Source organism: Microcaecilia unicolor, chromosome 6, assembly GCF_901765095.1.
Source record: "Microcaecilia unicolor chromosome 6, aMicUni1.1, whole genome shotgun sequence".
In the NCBI taxonomy this organism is placed as follows: domain Eukaryota; kingdom Metazoa; phylum Chordata; class Amphibia; order Gymnophiona; family Siphonopidae; genus Microcaecilia; species Microcaecilia unicolor.
The window spans coordinates 281623816-281648116 of NC_044036.1; the positions used below are offsets into that span (position 1 = coordinate 281623816).

Below are 24301 nucleotides of genomic sequence, written 5' to 3' on the forward strand. Positions count from 1 at the left end.
GTATGGTCGACATCAAAAGACAGACATTTTTCTACAATAATGGAACAAAATGAAAATGTCTAGGGCCATAATTAAGATGTTCTTTTGGCTAGACCTGTTTCAATCATGACTAAGTGACCAAAAGTTGCCCCAAATGACCACTGAAGAGATTAAGGCATAACCGGGTGGCTGTGGTAGCCCGGCAGTACTTCCTGTATAGCGAGCGGTAAACCCTTACTTCCCCAGTGGTCATTGACCCCCCCCCCCCCCCTCCTAGCCTCCTAAGATGTGACGATAACAGTACATACCAGACTCTAGGACAGCTTCAGATATGATGGCCATTCCTATTAGAGCGGTAAGCAGGTCCCAGGAGTAGCCTAGTGGTCAGTGCAGTGGACTGTAGAGAAGGGACCTTGGCCCATATTCTAATCTATACACTTGTGGTGGAATATTTGAGCTCTACAAAACCACCAAAAACCTACTGTGCCTACATATAGGTGACACCTGCAGGCATAAGGGCTATTGTAGTGGTGAACAGTTGGGTACAGTAAGTTTTTGGGTGGCTTTGGAGTGCTCACCATACATACAATATAAGAGGTAACGGTGAGGTGTGTACCTGGGACCTTTTATATGAAATCCACTGCACTGCCCCCTAGGGTGCCCCACTGTTCTGCTGGGATGTCTGCGTAGCCAGACTACTAATAATGCTAGCCCCTCCCCCCCCCAAACAAAAAAACATTCCAGTGGCTTGTTTTTTTTGTGCTTATCTTCCGTGGACTTTTTCTTTTTTTGAAAATGGTCCTAAAAGAAGGCCGGAGAGCTGACTAGCGAGCAGCCGCATGTAACATGGCGGCTGCCATGTGGTAACTCCCCAGCCCAGGCCATCCTCCTGTTTCCAGCTTCCCCGCCAAGGGAGTGACATCAGAAGAGATTCCAACGGTGATTGGTGGGGAGGCTGGAAGGGGGCGAGACCAAACCCGACGGCAGTGAGATCCAATAAAGAGCTGCCAAAGAGGCAAGGGAGCCTTTTTGGTGGTGGAGCAGCGGATTGTTTCCCCTCCCGCCCTTGGAACCCCTCAGGGACTGCGTAGGCACAAGATATATCTCGTTCTGGGTATAAAAACTGTTACAAAATTGTCAACCCTATGCTGTTCTGTTTACTGGTGAAGTATGAAACAACCTGTTAGTTAAGTCTCCCCCAAGCAGCAGGGACACATGGTTAATGTCTGGCCACTCTAAATTGTTATAGTGATAGGAGGAGAAATGTTGGCTATTGGTTCTTTAATTGCACATTGCTTGTTCATTTGTTAATATAGAGCCTAATACTTGTTCATTTTCTTGACGTTGAGCCTTTGCTTGTTATCATTCCATAATTTTGATGTAAGCCAACTCTGTCACAGCTGGCGGAGGCACCCAAGCCTAGGGACTATTGGAGGTGTTGGAACAGGGGGCGAAAGGTATGCAATGGCCTCATCTCCTCCCATATGTCCAGGCATTGCTGCATGCTTCAACCCCCCTGGACGCTTTAATCATCCATTTAGGGTGGCGGTAAGGGCTCCCCCCCGAAATGGCCCATGGCAAGTGCTTTACTTGCCACCCCGCCATTTCCTGTAAGAAAGCGAGACCTTCACTTTTTACCAGCTGCAGTAAAAGGGGGCCTCAGCGCACATGTAAAACACGCACCAATGCCATTGCTGGCCCCCTTTTGCCGCAGCTTGGTAAAAGGGGCCCTAACTGACAAGAGAGAACAAAGCGGTTTACAGATAAAAATAAAAAAGGAAAGAAAAGAACTACGGTAATCAAATAGGAAAGTAAAACATGCATACAAGATCAACATACAATTAAAAATAGAATTCAATAAAATTGGCAGTCATATACACCCTCTTCCAGATCCCGGGGCCCAAAAGAGCCGCCTCACCCACTGGGATATGCCTGTTGGAACATCCATGATTTCAGCAGTGTTATACATTTCTTTAAATTAGTTTCAGTGTGAATGGATATTGGCAAAGAGTTCCACAAAGATGGTGCTGCGAAGCAAGCAGCATTCCAGTTGCATAGAATGATGTCTGGATTTTTAAAATTTTAGCATTATTGTCATTACTACTATTATTTTGTGTTAGAAAATCACGTGCACCAAAAGTGAAAGAAAGATGAGAAACTGGAGTGGTGCATTATAAAGCAGGGAGACATTTTCTTACAGGAAAATGTCATCTTAAATTTTTTTTAGGCTGTTGGTAAAAATCCCATTTCCACTCAATAACACAGTACATAGGACTATTGGATAGGACTAAGCAGCAAAAGTTTCTCTGCCTCTGTATTAATGCAGCTCCTATGTTCAGAGGGGTAAAAACTATAAAATGTGCCTGCAAATTACTTGCTTGGGGCTCCTTTTACTAAGCGGCAGAAAGCCCAATGCAGGTTTACCGCTCACTATACAGGAAGTACCACCGGGCTACCACAGCAGCCCAGTGGTACTTCCCACTCAGCGCGCCATCATTTCCGGCGCTACAAAAATGTATTTATTTTTGTAGCGTCAGAGTGTACCCGGGCCGGTTACCACCAGGTTAACATGGGAGCCATTACCGCCACCTCAATGGGTGAGGTAAGGGCTCCTCCCCCTGAAATGGCCGCACGGCAAGTGCTTTACCAGCTGCCTGTAAAAGGGGGCCTCGGCACACGTGTAAAACACACAGCTTGGTATAAGGGGGCCCTAAGTGAGCTCAATGACCTCAGTAATTCAGTTCTAACAGCCAATTATTGATGTTATTTGGCACTCATTAATATTTGCATCTGGCTGTGCGCTATTCTATAAGGCCAGTGCACCTAACTCCCATAGCACATATCTCAAAAGGGGGCGTGGTCATGGGAGGAGCATAGGCATGTCAGGGGTGTTCCTAAAATTTGCATGCATAATTATAGAATACAGCCTCAGTGCGCCCAACTTGAGTGCCAGCATTTTCAGCAGACATAGGCACAAGATCTGTTCTTAAGCGCTATTCTATAAAGGGCACGGGCCCTTTGCAGCATAGCGCTTAGCGTTGATTTTTTTCTGGCACCTAATTTTCAGTTTCATGTACAGAATCCAGCCCTCTGTGTGTTGGGAGCCAACTATGTTAAATTATTGCAAAAAGTCTCTTTTGTGCCTCTTGGTCATGGTGATTCTTGAGGACTGCTCATGGCATGGCCCATGCATAAGGGCTAACAGTGAAACTTAAGCAATCAAAATTAATCAAGCCTGTATATTTGCTGTCTTTATTTTACTGACTATCAAGGTCTTTCAGCATGTGTATCTGCTGATGCTTGCTGATTTTTAAATAGTTTTGACCCTTGTGCCTTTTCTTTGTGCCGTGATAGGGTAAATACAGAAAATAAGTGTGTAGATTAAAAAAAAAATGATGAGAAGTGGGTTCTGGGATAAGGCCTGAAAGAGGAAAAATGCCTGAACTGGTCCTGGGAAAATGCAGTGAATTTCCTTCGCAGTGTCATTCTCCATCTCGTAGAACAACCAGTTGATGGTTATGGACATTGGAGTCGACTCTTTGGGTGCTGTGGGTGCTTGAGCACCCCCAATATTGAGGAAAATTCCTTGTATGTGTTCAGGGAGAGGTCGTTTCCATTGGGCTTATCACCCCCAATAATTTTAGCCTATGACTTAATAGCAGTGCAGTGGGGTAGGGTGGCGAGTCTAGGCACCATGATTTAAGCACCATCAAACATGTCTCATTTTTGTCTCCTGTATCTTAGTAAGGTGTCATAGCTCTTTAAAGAGCCAACATACATACATATCTGTTCTAAACTCAGAGCCATCTCTGGAGTCCTACTAAGGCTCTGCTTTCTTTAATCTCTTCATGTCCAGTCTGTTAGGAAGTTTACTGTATGAAGGTTATGGCTGCAGGCCCCGTGAGCACATATTATTATCTAGGTGCCAAGGAACCTGTGTAATTAGGGGATACCAACAGATCTATTGAGCTTGAAGTGACCGTGGGACATACAAACATAACAGTTAATATGGAACTTATTCTCCCCCACCCCTCAAACAACCACCACCAGCTCCTGACATGTAAGTAACATTACTAGTCTCCCCTTCCCATTGGGGTCCACTTTGACTCTCCTACCTCATATTCTGAAATCACATATAGAAGAACGCCAACTCGTGTTCTTTTCTCTATAAGCCCCCCCTCCCCCCCCCCCCCCCCCCCCCCCCGATATTCAGGCTGCAGCGTTCAGCGTTTTTTAAAATGCTGATTGTTGCCAGCTAAATTATCTCCCGATTATTCAGTACCGGGTCATGAATATCGGAGGATAATTTTGGGCAGGTTGGGCACCGGAACTTATGTAGGCTGGGCCAATATTCAGCCGTGGCCCATTGTCAGACTTGTGAGTTCTTGTACCAAGTAGAGCGCTGCTGAGCCCGGTACTCGGACCAGGTTCTGCTTGGCGGCTGGACAACCCCGGGTTTCATCTGCGCTGACCACCGTTCCCCAAAGGTTGAGCCCCTAGGTGCGGGCGGCCAGCAGGACTTACGGGACGGAGCTGGAAGCGGGGTGATGAATGTATCGGCCAGGCAGGCAGCAGGTCAAGAGAGCAATCCAAGTACAAGTGGTAGGCAGGGGGCAGGCAAGAGAGTAATCCAGGTACAGGCAAGTCAGTAGGCAGGCAAGAGAGTAATCCAGGTACAGGCGAAAGTCAGTAGGCAGGCGGCAGGCAAGAGAGTAATCCAGGTACAGGCAAGTCAGTAGGCAGGCGGCAGGCAAGAGAGTAATCCAGGTACAGGTGAAAGTCAGTAGGCAGGCGGCAGGCAGAAGGGTAATCCAGGTACAGGCAAAGTCCGCAATGAGGGACCAGTAGATAAGAAGCAGACTACAGAGTTAGGAACACCTACCAAAGTAGAAGCCGAAGCATGGAGTCCAGGGAGAGCTCAGCTGATAAAGTGTTGGTGTCTGATATCAGCAGGGAGAAGGGGCACAGCCATAGGACAAGAGCAGGGGAAGGAGGAACCGGAAGACCAATAGGAGAGAAGCAGGGGAAGCCAGGCAGAGAGAGAGAGAGCAGAAACAGGTGCATGGAAGCAAAGCAATCAAGGAGCCTGCAACCACCACTCTCTAACAAACCCAGAGAGGACTGCTACACATGGCTCAGGCAGTGCCAGTCAAGTGTGCTTGTCGACGGGACCCCGCACAGCCCGAGGACGCTGCTTGCGTTGAGGTAGGGGACATGACACCCACGTAAGAGCTTAAATCGCGGGAAGCAATTTAAGTGGACAGGACGTTTAAATCGCTTTGAATATCAGCCCCAAGTTCTCCAAAATCTGTCCTTTCTTCTTTGAGCACACTGCCAGAACTTTTCTCTTCTCTCTCATCTCCACTACTCCTGCTCTTCACAGATCTACCACTAAGAATGATCTCTGTCCTTTACAGTCTTCAGCAACTCAACTAATCTAACATCACACAACACCTCATCTCCACTCATTGCATGTGTAATTGTTATTATAGAATACTAGTGTAAGTTGGTATTTGAGGGCCTGACTTTAGCTGCGAGCACTTACACCATGTTAAAAGCTGGTGTAAAGGGTCATGGATTTGATATACTGCTTTTCTGTGGCACAACAAGGTGGTTTTATGATTGTTCCTAGTGGGATCACAATCTAGTTTTGTACCTGGGGCAATGGAGGGTTAAGTAACTTGCCCAGGATCACAAGAAGCTGCAGAGGGAATTGAACCCAGTTCCCCAGGTTCTCAGCCCACTGCAATAACCATTAGGCTCCTCCTCCACTTCTGCAAAACTGACAGTAAGTGCTGGACACACCCCTACCCATCTCATTCCCACACCTCCCTAGCAGTTATGCACTAAATAAATTACACAGTAAGTGCAGTTATGCGCATAATTCAGTACCAGCACCTAGTTTAAAAATTAATCTCCCCATTTTCTAAGCCATGCTAGTGGGTGCTGTGCGCTAATGCCAACACAGCCAATGTAAAATGAATGGGCTGTGTTGGCATTGCTGCACAGCAGCTGCTAGCGTGGCTTAGTAAACAGGAGGGTAGGTTAAATGCATAAATGATAGTATTCTATCACTTGTAGTTCTGGAGTGATGTCCTTTTCTTGCTATTATTAACCCACTCTGAACCTAAATTTAGGGATAGAAGCAGGCTATAAGTATCCATCCTCATCATCATCAATTGATTGACATAGCCTGACCCACCCATTCCCCTCCCATGTCCACGCTCCCTTTGAAGTTGTGCACCATAGAAATTAGATGCTAAGGGGGGGAATTCTATATATGGCGCCTAAAATATGCGGAAAACATTTCCGGATAAGCGTATTCCATAAGCGACACCTAGACTTATCGCGGTATACAGAATACACTTAGTTGATTTCTCAGCACTTAAAACTGTGCGCCTCCATTTACACCAATGAAAATATGGAGTAAATCCCGGTGCGTAGATTTAGGCGCACAAAACCATATTCTATAATGTGTGTAAATTTTGGAACACCTACAAAACGCCCATTTCCCTACCCAAAACCATGCCCCTTTCTGCCTGCGTGCATTAGAATCTAGGCGCAATGTGTTACAGAATACGCTTAGCAAGCTCTGCATGTAAATTCTAATTATTGCCAATTAGTGCTCATTATTGCTCATTAAGTGCTATTAACGCTGATAGGCTTCTTAAGCCAATTATGCTCATTAAGTGCTATTAACGCTGATAGGCTTCTTAAGCCAATTAAGTTACGTTGTTACAGAATACGCTTGGATTTACAGAACGCTAGGTGCGCTATATAGAATCTGGGGGTAAGTTTATAGAATACAGGTGTAAGTCATTTACATTCATAACTACAAATTAATGTCAATTGGTGCTTGTTGACACTAGTTATTAGTACTTAATACCAATTAGCTAATTTAGGGCCTCTTTACAAAAGGTATGGCAGGCTCTATGCATGTGTAGCATGCGCCAAAATGAGATTCCCCCCCCCCCCCCCCCCCCCCCGTGGTAATTTCAGATTTGGCACTTAACGCCGTAACAAATTTTTTATTTCCTACCACGCGCTGTGTTTCCAGGGTTAAATGGCAGTAGGCGTGCACCAACCGGTCACTGCACGTGTGTAACACATGAGCTCTTACCGCTAGATCAATGGGTGGCGTTAAGGGCTCGAGCCATAAATAGGTGTGCGCTGGTTTCAGTTTCACTGCACTGGTGCCTTCAATAAAGACTAGAAGACCTCCTCCCTATGGCTGATCATCATTTGTTTCATCCTCTACTCCTTTCCTAATGGTAATTGGGTAGCGCCACGTGGTGCCTGGTTACCAGCAGGTTAGTGTGGGAGCCCTTACCGCCACCTCAATGGGTGGTGGTAAGTGCTCCCCCCCCCCCCTGAAATGGTCGCACGGCAAGTGGTTCACTTACTGCACAGCCATTTCTTATTGTGAAAAAAAGAGCGCCTTTTACCCACTGCAGTAAAAGGGGATCTCAGCGCACATCAAAAACACGCGCTGATGGTGGCACCAGGGGTGTAGCTACAGGGTAGCCTGGGCCCCTGCAAATTTTATCCGGGCCCCTGGTTTGGCTGGCGGGGGTCCCCAACCCCTGCTAGCTGAAGCCTTCTTCAGCGCCGGTCTCCGGCGCAGCCGCGTTCCTGCCCTTCTCTTCTTTCTTCTTGCTCCTCCTGTGCACGCTGACACTCCTTTATGTGAAATTGAGAAGGAGCGTCAGCGTGCACAGGACAGGAGGAGCAAGAAAAAAAGAAGAGTAGGGCAGGAACAGGGCTGCGCCGGAGACCAGCACTGAAGAAGGCTTCGCCTGGCGGAGGTTGGGGAGGCGTGAGGTGGTGGGGGGGAGGTGAGGCAAAGCGAGGCGTGGTGGTGGGCCAGCGGGGCGGCACTCATAATGTGCCCCCAGCTTCGAGCTCTCCCACCGTAAGGTCTGGCTACGCCCCTGGGTGGCGCAGGTCCCTTTTTACTGCAGCTTACTAAAAGGACACCTAGTGCATTAACATTACCACCACACTAACTGCTTAGCATGCGACCATAATGCAGGAGCCCTTAACACTTTCTAAATAGCTCAATACTCGCACATCATTTTTTTTATGGTCATGCGCTAATACACTAGGAATAGTGCATGGCCACAAACTGAACTAATAGAAAAATGCCTGCTTTATGGGCCAGGCTAGAAATGGGCTTCGTGCGAGGGAAAGTCTCACGTTAGGATGTGCTAGGCGCATTTACCAGTGCAGCTTAGTAAAGGGGCCCCTGAAATTGTAAACCCTCTGGGAACAGGGAAATAATTACTGTACCTAAATGGAACTCACCTTCCTCTGCTGCTGAAAAAGGTGCGAGCTGAAGCCAAATCAATAAAAATATAATTAATGGATGCTTTGAATTTTGGTCTGCGACACCATTCAAAAGTCCATCCCCTGCTTCCCTCAGCTCTCCAACACTGTAAGTTAGTAGGAAAAACTATGACGAGCACACGCTTGCTGATGGAAAACACTCTATTTTTATGGACCACCTATAGAGAAGTAGGAGAGGCAGAAGCTGAGCGTTCTCGGGCCATTCTGCACTACCATCTGGAAGCTACTGTTTGTTTCTTCTTCACTGCAAAATTTTGCAAGGTTTCAAAAATGTAATGTAAAGTTAGATTTTGTTGATTTGAGCTTTTCCAGGCAGCTGAAGAAATCTGTATATTTTTCATGAACTCTGTGTAAAACATGCATGCATGAGTGTGTGTGTGTGTGTATGTATGTAATGTCATTATTTTGCACATTAGCAAGTATCTTACGCAAAAGTATTTGCAATGTAGACTCACCCTTTGATTTCACAACATAGAATTCCTTGAGATCATTTAAAAAAAATCTTAGTCTGGGAGAGGATCTTTCTAAATTGTCTGGCAATCAATGATAATTACCTTTCTGTTACTGTTGGATTGACTTACTAACATAAACCTGGAGGCATGCTTTCACTTCTCTGGATTATTTCTTGCCTGCTGCTGCCTTCACAATGGTGCTTTCCACAAAGGTGAAGGACTACAGTCACTGACATTTGGATTAGAAATGATTCGTAGTCCTCAAGCTTTAAGAGACATGCTTCTGTTTATTTTACAGATCAATCGGGCACCTTCAGATGAAGAATGCTTCTTTGACCTAATAAGCAAATTTCAGAATAACCGAATGGATGACCAGCGCTGTACACTAGAGGGATGCCAGACTGGGACCCCAGAGATTGCCTCTACGCCCGCCTCCATATTAGATGACCAAATTCGTAAGTGTTGACTTTCTGTGCTATGAAAAAGAAGCTTTCCTCTGTCTGTTATAATGTGAGCACATGACCAAATGATAATGCCTGAGGGAAAGTCTTCTGCTGAAGGCAAGCAGTTCACGGATTCTCATGTGTGTGTCATATAACTGTACTCCACTTGAACAGATAGCTTCTGCCATATCTTTCTTAAAAGGGCAAAATCATTTCACTGATTATGCAGAGTGAACTCCAAGGTTGCAACACAGCCTTCAGTCCCCAATCACATCCCATAACCATATCTGGACTGGGCCTCTCTTCAGGCTAGTAGGTTATGCGCTGTCCATTCTCCAGAGTCTCTGAAAAGTAGGCCACAAGGATCTTCTACCTATGTTCAATTTTAAATTTTACAAACAAAAAGATTTGGGTTTGTTAGCCATTCTAGAGTTTCCCCTATTTTGTTGGACAGTTATTATGTAGGGACTCCCATGTGTGTGATTCTGTAAACTATTTGTCTTCAGAGAAAATGCAGTTGTATTTTCCATTCTTGAACATCTACGTTAAATCTTATCATCTCTTACACCATTAATACTGGTTCTTGGTAAATAATGCTATTAATTAAATATGCATTGATTGTTGTTGTGTTGGGTTTCTTTCATTTTTTGCCATGGGATCCTAGTGAAAGGCTGCTGCCTTTTTTAGGGCTAAAAGGAAATAGGTGATCCAGAAATGACACAAAGACTATTGGAGCTTTATTAACTAATGGATTTATCGAAGCAGGAGCTTCAGCAATGCAAATAGATGCTTTGTCCTCAAAAGATTATGCCTTGGCATCAGTCAGTTTATAAGATGCCAAAACCTCAGTGACATTTTTGCTGTTATAGCCCAGGGGCGTAGCCAGACTTCGGCGGGAGGGGGGTCCAGAGCCCAAGGAGAGGGGGCCCCTTCCCCCCCCCCCCCCCCCGCCGCCGACCCTCTCAACCCCCCTCCCGCCACCAACCCACCATCGCCTACCTTTGCTGGCGGGGAACCCCAACCCCCGCCAGCTGAGGTCCTCTTCTTCTTGCAAAAGGCTTCCTTCTGTATCTGACATCCTGCACGTTGTACTTGCATCTATTTGCATTGCTGAAGCTCCTGCTTCAATAAATCCATTGTTTGGCCCCACGTAGCTACGCCACTGTTACAGCCTAACACAACTACCCCAGGTGCTGTTGCCTGGAAAATAATACCCAATAGAAATACTTGAAAAGAATATAATTTGACAGCTCTCCTACCATTTGTGCTTGAGTATCAGGAAGAATACATGTATAAGTAGAATCCCTTCAGAACTCTCGGGGCCTTCAGAACTCTCGAGGGAGGGATGCATCTTGGACCTGTTCTTGAATATGTTTTGGCAGGGAGGAGTCAGTTGAAATTACAGTTGTTCAACCTTAGGGGCGCGTTTACTAAGCTGTAGTAAAGGGGGCCCTGCGCTAGCGGTGGTGGCCATTTTTGCCATGTGCTGAGGCCCTTTTTACCGCAGCTAGAAAAAAGGCCGAAAAAAGAAATGGCCATGTGGTAAGATTGCACTTACCGCATGGCCATGTGGGAGGGAACACTTACTGCCACGCATTGAGGTGGCAGAAAGGGCTCCTGCACTAACCTGGTGGTAACAAGCCAGCATGTGGTACTGCCTAATTACCACCACGTAACCCTTTGTGGCAATATTTTTCAAATATTTCCACTAGCGCCGGAAATGATGCACTCTGGAGGTGGAATTACTGCTGGCGCTAGTTCCGGATTGCCACGCGGTAAACCCTCAGAGGAGCATAATCGAATAGGGTGCCCGAGTTTTTCTGAGGGCGTCCCCGCAGGACGGCCCCGTGAAGGGGCGGGGAAACCACTATTATCGAAACAAGATGGGCGTCCATCTTTCGTTTCAATAATACGGTCGGGGACGCACAAATCTCAACATTCAGGTCGACCTTAGAGATGGTCGTCCCCGGTTTTCAACGATAATGGAAACCAAGGACGCCCATCTCAAAAACAACCAAATCTAAGGCATTTGGTCATGGGAGGAGCCAACATTCGTAGTGCACTGGTCCCCCTCACATGCCAGGACACCAACCGAGCACCCTAGGGGGCACTGCAGTGGACTTCACAAATTGCTCCCAGGTGCATTGCTCCCTTACCTTGGGTGCTGAGCCCTCCAAACCCCCCCAAACCCACTCCCCACACCTGTACACCACTACCATAGCCCTAAGGGGTGAAGGGGGGCACCTACATGTGGGTTCAGTGGGTTTCGGATGGGTTTTGAAGGGCTCACATTTACCAGCACAAGTGTAACAGGTAGGGGGGATGGGCCTAGGTCCACCTGCCTAAAGTGCACTGCACCCACTAAAACTGTTCCAGGGACTTGCATACTGTTGTCATGGAGCTGGGTATGACATTTGAGGGTGGCAGGGGGTTGGTGACCACTGGGGGAGTAAGGGGAGGTCATCCCCGATTCCCTCCGCTGGTCATCTGGTCAGTTTAGGCACCTTTTTGAGGCTTGGTCATGAAAGAAAATGGACCAAGTAAAGTCGACCAAATGCTCATCAGAGATGCCCTTCTTTTTTCCAGTATCAGCCAAAGACGCCCATCTCTTAAGCACGCCCCAGTCCTGCCTCAGACATGGCCCCGTGAACTTTGGTCATCCCCGCGATGGACTGCCGTTCAGGGCGCCCAAAATTGGCTTTCGATTATGACGATTTGGGCGACCCTGAGAGAAGGACGCCCATCTCCCGATTTGTGTTGGAAGATGGGCGCCCTTCTCTTTTGAAAATGCCCCTGTCAGTGGGCTTACCGCTGTTTTGTAAAATGACCCCTTAGGAAAGACTGGGCAGTTATCTGCTGTAAGTGAGCAAGTTGGAACAATTTTAGTGCCAAGGGATGTAAGTTCACGAAGGATAGAGAAAAGTTTTTTTTTTGGTTTGTCGATAGAGTTGAGTATTTGACACAAATAGTTTTTTTTTTTTTTACCTGTTTTACCTTAGAATGATAAAAACCATAACAATTCTTGTAGAACAAAAGGGACTCGGTAGTTTTGTGCTTTCTCCATACTCTGCTGATATGACAGGATTAGCATCTGAAGAGGTGCAAGCCCTAGTGGAACCATTTATTCTAAAAGGAATGGTGAGGAAGGGTTACGGGAGCTAGAAGCCGGAGATATTTGAGATCTATCACATAATGGTGCCTGGAACTTCAGGGAAGCATCCATGAAATTGGGGGTGGGGGAAAGCACATAGCGGCACAATAGAATAGGGGGTCAACATAGGGAAAAAGTCGAGGGATACGATGGTCAGGGGGTTCTATGAAATAGCAAGGTGGAATATGTAGGGTAAAAGAGATCAGGAAATGGTCAGACCAGGGTATAGGGTAGAAATTGGAAAGAAGTATCTAGTCATCAAGCTGAACTGTTAAGGTAGTTTTTCTGCTGTAGTTTTATCATAAAGCACAAATGACCATATTAGATAACCCCATATTTTCAGAACAAGAAAGTGGCATTTAAAGGCCTATGTTTTTCATACAAAGACCAAGACAAATGATGAAAGGAGCAAGTGCTGTCTTGGATAAAGATGACTCGTTGTCCTGTATTCTGATTTAATCCATGTTATTGATGAAGAGGCATAGAAGTTACTATTTGGAAATAACCCAGATTGAGTTCTCATTAATTCAGCCTGTAATCCTACTGTAGATCAGGGGTTCTCCACCCATCTCAGGACACACCTAGCCAGTCAGATTTTCAGGATATCCACAATGAATATGCATGAGATAAAATGGAGGTAGTGCACGTAAAGCTATCTCATCCATATTCATTGTGAATTTCCTGAAAATCTGACTGGCTAGGTGTGACCTGAAGATCTAGATTCTTGTTGTAAATGTGTTGGTGAGTGAGTTATTTTAGTTTTGTCTGTATGTTTGGATTCTTTTATTTTCCTTCTATGAGATAGAGGGGGGTCTTTTACTACAGTTTAGCTCAAGTTATCTGTAACAGGGCCCATTTTATTCCTTTGAGCCCTGCTGCAGATAACTTGAGCTAAGCTTTAGTAAAAGACCCCCAGAGTTCCTTTCATAGTTTTTTTAATTTGTTTTTATTAATCACAACAATAATAAAATAATATAGACAAAAGAATAATCTTTGGTGAAATCAAAATCTAACACACAAAATACCCCCCCCCCCCCTCCCCTTGACTTAGGTCAATTTCCTTTCCTACTTTTAATTTGTTTTTTGATAAACTGCCTTAACCTATGCTTTAGATTGGGCTGTGTAGCAGCTTTTAATAAACCATAAACCACTGGTAATCAAAAGAGAAGCCACTCTTCACATATACATCCAGTCTTGTAACAAAGCCATTCAGCTTGCAGCAGAATAAGTGCCATCTTGCTGTAACAATCAAACCCTCCTTGTGGCCTGAAGTTGGGCTAATTAGAAGGAAGGAATATAATTATGTTCTCCCCTTCACACATGGTTCTGTTTGATATACTGTAATTAGGGCATGTTGAATATGTCTTGAGTTTCAGTGCTTGTGTTCTGCAGCCCAGAAAAGAACAGCAACTGCACTAGAATCTTCTGGGCAGTGCAATGTGTGTATGACTAAAAGAACAGTGGGGGGTCCCCACTGGAGCTTGCTGACTAGTATGGGAGGGGGTTACTGAAGTTAGTTGAGTTTGTCACCCTGCTACCATTATAATCTTTAGCTAATGGTCTAGGAATCCCACTAGCCTTGCTGTAGCCTATTTTGGTGACCCCTGTTTTAGATCCAGTGCTACAAGGGTTTTGTGTACTGGAAGATGAATTGCCAGAACTGGAACATTAGCTAATAAGTGTAGTAGATCTTAGCAGCAAAATGATGAGACATCTATAATTTTTGGCTGAAGATAGCACAAATAAAATTAAGATGTAGAAAAATCATTTTTAGACAGAGACAGAAACACTGGGCACAGTATTCAAAAGAACTTGCACAGTTAGCATTGCTGCTAACCACACAGGTCCTTTAGGCTAATATTCAAATAAGTTATCAAGCCTTGGAGTAGCTTTTCACAGTGGGCTGGGTTTGAGTCCTACTATGGCTCCTTATGAGCCTGGGCAAGTCACTTAACCCTCCATGCCCAGGTCTAAAACTTAGATTGAGCCCACTAGAGACAGGGAAAGTACCTGTATGTAATATGTAAACTACTTTATTAGATTGTTGATATGCCACCTTTCTGTGGTATATTCAAATAAATGACATGTTGGTAAGTGGCCAGATATTATCAATTTAATAATGGGCTGGGGCAGGGAGGAAGTAGTGCTAAGTTTATCCATTGAGCAGCAAAATTCAGCCATTAAGCAGATAACTTATCCATTTAGTCATTGTTGAATAGTAATCCTAACCTAAACAGACAGTACAAGGGCAGTGACCAGTCACTACATAAATTCCATGCCACTACCTGTGTGGATAAGTTAAGCACCTGTGACCATGCTGGCTTAATACCAACCTGCTTGTGTTTTAAAAATTCTGTGCCAGCTAATACATACATCTTGCCTAGACACACCAAGCTTTGAATCCTATAGATATTGCGACCCACCTCTAGTTAACACTGCTAGAGCTGTTCTTTCATTTCCTTTTCAGCTCCCTCCTCGGTAATGGCTTCACCGCAAACAGAAGAGTTTTTTGATCTGATAGCCAGTTCCCAGAGCAGAAGACTAGATGACCAGAGAGCCAATGTCAGTAACTTGCCAGGCCTAAGAATAACACACAATAACCTGAGCCACTTGAGAGCAGAGGGAGACTCGCAGGAACCCGGAGATGAGTTTTTCAACATGCTAATGAAATGTCAGGTAGGAAAGCTGGCTTGCATCTCGACAGTGACGCAATGTTTAGCAAATTACCTCCTTTATGTCCAATAACTGATTTTCTGTAGGTAGACCTTATTTTACACATGGAAAAGGCCTTTATAAAAATTACACAGTGGGTCGTGTGCAAAATGTAGGCTCTGAAAATAGTTGTGCCTACTTCCACATGGCTCTGCCCCAACTCCTCCTCCAGGAATGCTGCCACCCAAATCAAGTGCAAGTTTACATCATTGAGTTTGTGTTGCTATTTCATAAAGACACATTGGTGCCTCCGTTACCTTTACAAAACAGGCCCATAACAGGTCATACTTGGCCTTCATGAATAGGTGAGATGTAATTAAATTACACCCAAAGCACTGAATACAGGATAGGAAAGGGAAACGACCCTGTTGTCTAGACTGTTGCACACACAACCTTAAGTCTGTAACTGGAGGTGTAAATTGTACTTACCTGTCATAAACCATCATGATAAAAGTTGAGCTCTTTCAGTATCAGAAAGGGGAGGGGGGAGAAAAGGCCCAGAAGGGTTGACATCACTTCAGGTAAGTCTGCAAGCACTAAGCACACACAACATTTTAGGGACCATTCATATTTGATAATGCAATTAATCTCAAAGAAGAAAGACCAGTGCCATTAGCTCTCAAGAACAGAGATATAATTTTATGGTCAATTGCCCATCTGCAAATTGTAGTTAAGTAAAGCATGGTCAGTTTACTGCTTTCTTATACTACAATTCTCTCTCTTCAGACCCCAGCCTTCCTCCCCTTAACAGTAATATTTGTCCACTCACACAAATCAGCTGTTTGTGATAGCACAACTGGGCTGTGCAGCCTCAAAGGCACTTGGAGGGGTACTTTCTATTAAAGCCATTCCTCCAGTTGAAACAGCCTCTTGCTCATGGAAATAGTCTCTGAAACCCATCCACCCTCAACATGTCAATACACTGCTGATTGAATTGCATTGATCAGAGAGGTCCCCCCCACCAGGCAAGTTTAGGATGCGGGAATTGACAGTGCCTCTGTTTTTCCCTAAAAAAAAAAAAAAGGCAGGTACATTTACAGGGACAGTAATCCAAGCAAAACCACTTGCACTGTTCACATAGAAGAGGTAATTTTAGAATGAGGTGCCTAGTTAAATCACCTTGTAAGGTACCTGTACTAAGCTTATTTTACTTGTCTTTATAAAATGCTAGTGTAAGGGGCAGGTGAAGATATTTGCACAAGCTTTAGTGCTGGTGCAATGTCCACACCATCAGCCACAGGCCATGATCAGCAACAGTGCACCAAATTTTGAGGTCAATCAAGGACAGCCAGAAACCTTGCCCTAGCACTGTTTACAACATTTAACTCCAAATGCAGCATGAAAGTTACATGACTACAGTATATGTGAAATCAAAATGTATGATTAACAATATTGCAAGCAGAACCAATTGAGGGTGACACTGGAGATATTGTATTAAACACAGCAAGACTTTCAGGAGATTGCAGTCCCTTTGAATTACATGCTTGTTCTCTTCATATTTTTCTCTTGGTTTTCAACTTTGCAGTCATCAAGAATAGATGATCAGCGATGTGCACCACCAGACTCAGTTCCACGAGGTCCCACCATGCCAGATGAAGACTTCTTCAGCCTCATCCAGCGAGTCCAAGCCAAACGCATGGATGAACAACGAGTTGACCTCTCTTCTACTCAAGAAGAGGGAGAAGACCAAGAGGGGGAGCGGGAGGCACAGCAACAAAGGCCAAGCAGCAGCTAAGGAAAGCACATGAAAAGAATTAGTGTCAACACAAAAATGCCTCTTCCTTTCAGCCTAGCAACAGCACTCCCAGACATTCAAATTTAAGAAAAACAGGCGTCCTGTAAGACAAAAAAAAAGCAAACAAACTTTGCTGAACCGGCTTTGAGATTGCAGACAGGATCGAGAAATCTGTCCTCACTAAAAACTTCTTGGTCAATAAGTGCTCAAAAACAAAGGGAAACTCACAACCATTTTTATGCGAGCACTTATAGGCAAATTACATTTTTAAATGAGTAAAACCTACAAGAGCAAAAAAAGGCCTGTTGAAATGATCAGGATCACAGACTGGAACCCAAGTACACAGAAGCACATTTCAAACTAACCAGTGGGCGGATGGTTTGCAACGTTGCATCCAATGCTTTTAATATAGGTGCCGTCCCTAACTAAAATGTAATCCTAGGAGGAAAGACAGTCCACTCCCTGTTCTGATATAGAGTAAGGACCATGGACAGTGAGATAAGGGAAGCCATGTTAAGAATGTGTCTAAAGTAGATACTCTACATACTACTGTTTCCACCCTGGTATCCAAGGCAAGGAATCAGCAGCGATTTGCTTGGCGTCAGTGAAAGAGAAGTAGAAAATTGGCCAATTGAGCAGAATGATCTGGTTGGCTATTTACACCATATAGGGGATAATTCTATAAAGAGATGCCTAGATTTAGATGACAAGTACACACATAAATGCTGGTATTCATACATGCATAAAGGGCAATAATCTGGTTCTGCACTATTGTGTAAGTATGCACCAGTACTTAGCAGGAAGACATTTGCACAGGTACAGTCGGGTGGGGTGCTCATATCTTTGCCATTCTATGGCTGGCGTTAAGTATCTGCAATATATGTATTTTTTTCTTGCCCGTCCACGAAAGTACCAAAATGCTTTGCATTGGGTATTAAATCATAAAACGTTTGGTCTGTGGTTCTGGAAGTTTCGAGTTTCACACATTGTGGTCAAGTTGAGAAGGGATGGGTGATTTCTGTGCAATCCAGCCTTTCCCAAAGCTGGTTCCAGTGGCTGAGGTCTAGCCACTTCAGAGGCATGGGTTACAGGTGGCTTCATCAGTACAGTCACAATCCTAGATCCACTAGGGTGAGTGACACACCAAAGGCACTAGAAAAAGCAAGCAAAAGCCAGCACTAGGACCAAACTGTTACCAAGGAGCTGGGAGAATGGAAGCTCAACAAAGGCTACTCTTAAAATAAGACAAAGTTCTGAGAGTTTGCCTTGATGACTAAAACCAACCTAGGAATTAGTGGGACTGGCAGAGCACTACAGTTTTAGCACACATGCCAGAGATCACCACAAAGCAAACTAGAGTCAGAACACTAGGTTCTCAAAGCATTAAGGTAAATGCCACACCTGTGAATGTATTACCGTATTTATTTTTAATTGTGCATTTGCTAATATCATTTATTGGGTGTTTCCACCCCTAGAGGTACTTTTATTGTTTTTCTACTATCTGCCAAATATAATATATAAGGCTTTGGGGAAGTTTTGTGCTTTAATAAAATATTTTGTGGTTTAAGTCTCAGCTGTAAGAGTGGTGGCATTTGCCCATGCACCCTCCCAACTGTAATGCCGGTTTCTCATCGTCAGTCAAAACTTTGCACTTGCCTGCTCTACTCACTGAGGAGGGTTCACCCAAATGGTAAAAACATTGGATATGCATTATAATAGTGTCAGGCAGGAAATAATACGATTTTAGAGCAGAAACGTCATGCCTTCCCTTGTACACAGTTGATAACAACTCTCTACGCATCCTTTAAGCCATTTGGATAGTGAGCAACTTGGCATGAGTTCCCATTTATGTTATGTGTTATATGTTACTGGCTGGATCTGAATAGTCTACTAGCAATTGCCTCAGTCATATTATGTTCTCTTATGTCTTAAACCCACATTTAGCTTTACTCTGTTGAAAGCTGGGCTCCATGGCTCAACCCGTTCCACGTATCCTTAGTTGAATTTAATTTGTATAGCATGCTTTACCAAGCTGGTTAAGACAAGTTAACAATATTAAAATGGACTCAAATAGTTACAGTCCCACTCCCTGTTCCAGCACAAGGAGATGGGCAACCTTTTCCCACAGAAGGCTGCATGAATGTCAGTATTATTCCTAGCAGGCTGCAACATTACATTATGTCAGAACTGGAAATGCACAGAGCTCCGTAGATCATCTGATAAATAAGTAAAAATTTAACTAAAAATGATGGAAACTGCTAGAGTGGCTATTCTGAAAATATTTGTGAAACACAGTATTTAAAAATGACATTTTCTGTATATACTTCCCATAGTTTCATGGGCTACATAAAATCCAATGATGGACTGCAGGATTCCCATCCCTGTGATATACATTAAGGAGCAGAGGCTACGATAAGGGTAACCATGTTTAAAATGGGTCTAAAGTAGATGCTTCACTTACTACTGTTTCTGCCTGGTATACAGTGCAGGGAAACAGCGGAGATTTGCATGGAGTCTGTAGAAGAGAAGTAGCAAATTAGCCAATTGAGCAGAAGGGTCTGTTAGTCCATTTACACCATATAGGGGTAATTCTATAAAGAGCTGCCTCGGTTTAGGCAGCAAGTACCCATGTAAATGCTGGTATTCTAGTCATTTACTTACATATGTGAACACGTGTGTAAATGACAATGATCCAAACATGTACTATTCTGAGCACATGACGACCTGGCTCAGTTGGAAATGAAATGCCCTGTGTTAGAACGTTAAAGTACCTCTTTGCCTCTTTATAGGAGTTTTACTCCAGAAAACTGCAGATTGTTTCATGCAAATGGATGAGAAGGCAAGGAAAAGACATGAACCAACCAGTTCTTCAGCAACAGTAGTTCCAAAATGCCATCAATGTCTATCGCAGAGTAAAACTCAAAATAATAAATCAGGAGGTCAGATTTGCCCTTTATTCCCAAGGAGACAAAATGTATAGCAGCAGATCATCTAGGACATCCTGGAATATGCCATGTGGGTAACTGAGTAGTGACACACTGCACTAGAAAGCCTACAGCACAAAGGTGTGCAAGGTAATAAGCGATGAAGATGAGTCCGCAATAAATCTCCCTTTCTCGGTCAGGCAGCTACAGCTCTGCTTCGGTGAAAATGCCCTTGTTGTTATATCAGACCACCATGTTTCTTGAATTAGTCTTTGAATTTCAGGAGCTGCAAAGGGCCTCCTCCTCTGAATGGCTAGAAGACAGAGCCAGCACAGTATTGCAGTCTGGTATGAGATCCACTACACAGATGACAGATGCATTATTTAAGGTGGTACTATCATTCATCATACGACTGATGCCATAACATCCACTGGTTTGCTATGGCTCTACTGGCTATCAAAGGAGCAATTTTCAAACTGCCTGTAAACACTTGCACCCTATCTGCTTCTACCCAAGATGTTTGTGCCAATCTTCAAACAGAAGAGTAAATGTATACTGTCCCTTTAAAAACAGCTGCAGGTACAAGGTGCATGCCACTTTTCACACCTGTTTTTCTATGGGTAGAATTTTACAGGAAAAGCACTTACATTCTGAAATACATTCATTTTGTCTTTAGTTCCAGGATATTCAGGTTAAAGCATTTTTGTTATGATGGTGTTACCCCTGCATAACTATGTTGTAGGAAGGAGCATATCCAGACCTCAAAGTAGGGGAGGGGGTCCAGAGCTCAAAGTGAGGGGGCACATTTTGGACCCCCCCCCCCCTGTGCCACAACACCTCATACCTTGGCTGGTGGGGGTCCCCAACCCCTGCCAGCTGAAGCATTTCTCCAGTGATGCTCTCTTTACATTGCCTACCCTGCTTCCCCTCATGTTGCACATGCTTGATTTTAATAAAATTGTTTCACTAAAACCAAACAGGGCAGGGCAGGCAATGTAAAGAGAGCATCACTGGAGAAACACTTCAGCTGACGGGGCTTGGGGACCCCCGACAGCCAAGGTATGTGGTGTTGTGGTGCGGGGGGGGGGGGGGACCAAAATGTGTCCTCTCGCTTTGGGCTCTGGACCCCTTACTTCGAGAGGGATCTGTTTTGGGGGGTGCCAGACCCCTGTGGCCCCCCCCTTAGCTACACCACTGGTTGTAGGTGCCACTAAACCCATCCAGAGAGCAATTCCTAGATGTAATCCCCCATCTGAATAAGTTACTTTTTCTTAAAGTCTGGAACCTTCACTTTTGAATGAACCCTTAATTAATATTAAACCACACCATCTGGTGATCTCTGGATGCCAGATGAACCTGCTATAACATATTTTATTGACTTAATATACTACTTAAACCATACTAGACAAAGAGGTTTTATCAAAACTACAAACATATTAAAATCATACTACAGCTGCCTATAAAAGATAGGAAAGTATGTCACCAACCAAAGCAATATTCACCCACTCACTAATTAAAACATTAAAATAATAGCTATAAAACAACTGTCTGCAGAGCTTTCAACAGTGCTCTTTACGGAAACACTTTCTGAAAAAGTAGTTTTCATCAACACCTTAAATGTTTCCACATCCACTTCTCCCCACACCATCCCAGGCAACTCATTCCAACAAAGCAGGGCCAGCCAACAAAAACGCCCTCTTACAGATCCACTGAGAAAGACCTCAATTCCAATGTGGCACCACCAGTTTATTACCCTGTGACGAGCGCAAATTTCTAGTCAGAACATACAGGGCGATAAGAGACCTCAAATAAGATGGCTGCCCTGAATAAAGTACGGCATGATCTATCTTCATCAATTTAAACTTAATTCGCTGCCTAGCAGGAAAACAATGATGATGTCTAAACAAAGGTACGACACAATCAAATTTTCTAACAATCTAACAGCCATGTGTTTTATGGAGTGTAAGTGCTTCAAATTACCAGACAATAAACCCACATAACTAATATTTCTGTAGTCCAACTGAGAGATCAATAGTGCATGCAGCAGAATATGAAAAGTATTTTTTTTCAAAAAAACATTCTAAACATCTTAATTGTCAAGGTACAAGGAATCCTTTTCTGACCACAGATGACACCTGATTATCAATTGTTAACTGGGAATCAATAAAAACACCTAAGTACTTAAAAACTTTCACCGGAAACACTCTCCCCATTAGTAAGCACTATGGGTTCCATTACCAACTGCTGGAATAGTCCCCCCTGTAGAGAACCCAGGATCTCTCTGCTTCTAAAAGACCCCGCAATAGGGATACCCCAATCAACATCTGGCATATTAAAATCACCTATTAGTAGTACTTCCCCTTTCATAGCTATATTTGAATGTCTTCAATTAAATCTCTGTCCACTTCTGTCTGTGGAGGAGGCCTGTATAATCACACCAGTTAGAGCAGCAGTCTTGACATCCAGAGGTGCCTGGATCAAATCTCACTGCTGCTTCTTGTGATCTTGGGCAAGTCGCTTAACCCTCCATTACCTCAGGTACAAAATTAGATTGTGAGCCCTCCAGGGACAGAGAAATGCTCAGTGTACCTGAATGTAACTCACCTTTAGCTACTACTGAAAAAAGGTGTGAGCAAAATCCAAATTAAAAAATAAATTAAATATATTTACCATCCCTCTTTTGACCCACAGTGCCCCTTCCTTACCCTGTAGGTCTTGCAATTGTGTGGCTTTAATATTATCTTTGGCATGCAAGAGAGGAGTCCGAAGTACACCCTTGAAGATTCCATGTGCTTTTGTTTTTTGCTCCTTTAATATTATCTTTAACATATAATGCCACTCCCCCTCCCTCCCTCCCTTTCTTCCTACCCTGTCTTTCCTGAACATATTATAGCCCAGTATAACTATATCCCAGTCATGGTTCTCTGTGAACTATGTCTCTGTGATCGCCACTAAATCCAAATCAGTTTCTTCCATCACAGCCTCAAGATCTAAAACCTTATTTCTCATACTTACAGCATTAGTATATACTGCTTTCCAGACATTGCCCCTTTTTCCCCATTTGTGTAGAGGTAGTTAATGCTTCACTTACCAGTGGGCTTTGATCACCCTGCCCCAACCATTTTGTTAGTGTTCATTGGAAAGCAACAGCTGCTCACCCATTTATTCATTCTTATTGGCCAGAGGTTTGCTTGGATTCCAGGGTGAAAACATCTCAAGATAGATTGCTACCCTTCATGACTTCTGGTGATGATAACTTAGCCGGGGGGAAAAGGAGCAACAGGGCTTCTCTGCACTATCAAAGTTTGCAATACAAAGCTTTCCTGTGGCCACAGCCCAACTGTAACTTTTGACAGAGAAAACTCCATAGGGTTTTTTTTTCTCAAAATTTGCTTGTAAGCCTGCAAGTCTCAAGTTCCCACAGGCTATGCAAGAAAGCTTAATATCGCTCTGTATGTTTGAGGTTGGTTCAGGGCCACTGAGAGGGGAGGCACAATTCCCTGGGCCCGGGCCTCGACAGGGAGCCCAGCTCCGGGGTCTCTCTCTCTCTCTCTCTCCTGATGGGAGATTGTGTCCTGACAGGCGCAGGAGAGAGAAAACTCCAGCACCGGGCCCCCCCTTGGAGGCTGGGGAGGACCTGGAGGAAGACACAACAAGCTGATCTTTTTCACAGTCTGCCGCATTGCCTTCCCCTGCGGCAATTTTTCTGAGAGAAAAAGCAGCCACAGTGGAAGGCCACGCAACAAAAGGAAGAAGAGCAGCACTGGAGAACTCTTCTGCTGGCAGGGCCTTGGGATCCCCGCCAGCCAAGGTACCCAAGATGGGCAGCAGCAGTGATCAGGCGGGCTAGGTTGGCGGATCCTGGGGGGACCCGGCGGTGGCGGCAACAATCCTGGGGGGCCAGCAGCAGCCTTGCCCCGGGCCTGGCTCAGTCTTTAAGCAGCCCTGGGTTGGTTCCAAATATACCTGAAAAATTGTGTTTCACTTCTTTCCTGTTCTTATGTGAAATACTCCTACCACAAACCATAAAGCAAAATACAGATTGTTCACAGTATCCCATAAAGCTTTTAAGAAGTAGAACGTTTGAGGTGGATTTTGCACCAGTTCTCTAAGGGCAAAGTAAATACCCAAGGAAAAAGCCCTGGCAAAGATCAGCCCCTGCTTTTCCTTCAACAGCATATGTTACTGGCTCCTGCGGCCTATCGGGAACGCCTACATAAAAAATGAGGTGAAATTACACACGTTGTACAACATTGCACCTATGCTTACCCACATGAAGGGTTGGCAGGTTCCATAAAACCTTTATACCCAAGCAAACTCCGTTTTAGAATTAACATAAAAATTCTGAGCTTTGAAGTCCACTTTTTTGTATCTGTTCAGCTAGGAATGCAGAAATTGTGGCCCTTTAAGGATATCCTATATATTTTTAATGGAGTAAAACAAAAATACTCCTATCTTTGCTTGTTTGTTTGAGCAGCAGTCCTCTGAGGTCTCTGTTCAGACAGCGTATATCTTGTTAGTACATGCTCTTGGCTGACCCAATTTCTCACTTGATTGTA

At 44.3% G+C, this 24301-nt stretch overlaps 1 protein-coding gene across 1 annotated transcript in view; it reads left to right on the forward strand.

The window, feature by feature from the left end:
• Nucleotides 1-18391, forward strand: part of GPSM1 (G protein signaling modulator 1) — a 308945-nt gene extending 290554 nt beyond the window's left edge. The window contains exons 12-14 of the mRNA XM_030207619.1: nt 9076-9232; nt 14839-15047; nt 16609-18391. Of these exons, the coding sequence (XP_030063479.1) occupies nt 9076-9232; nt 14839-15047; nt 16609-16818 (576 nt within the window). The 3' untranslated portion in view covers nt 16819-18391. The remainder of the gene's footprint in view (nt 1-9075; nt 9233-14838; nt 15048-16608) is intronic.
• The last annotated feature ends 5910 nt before the right edge of the window (nt 18392-24301 follow it).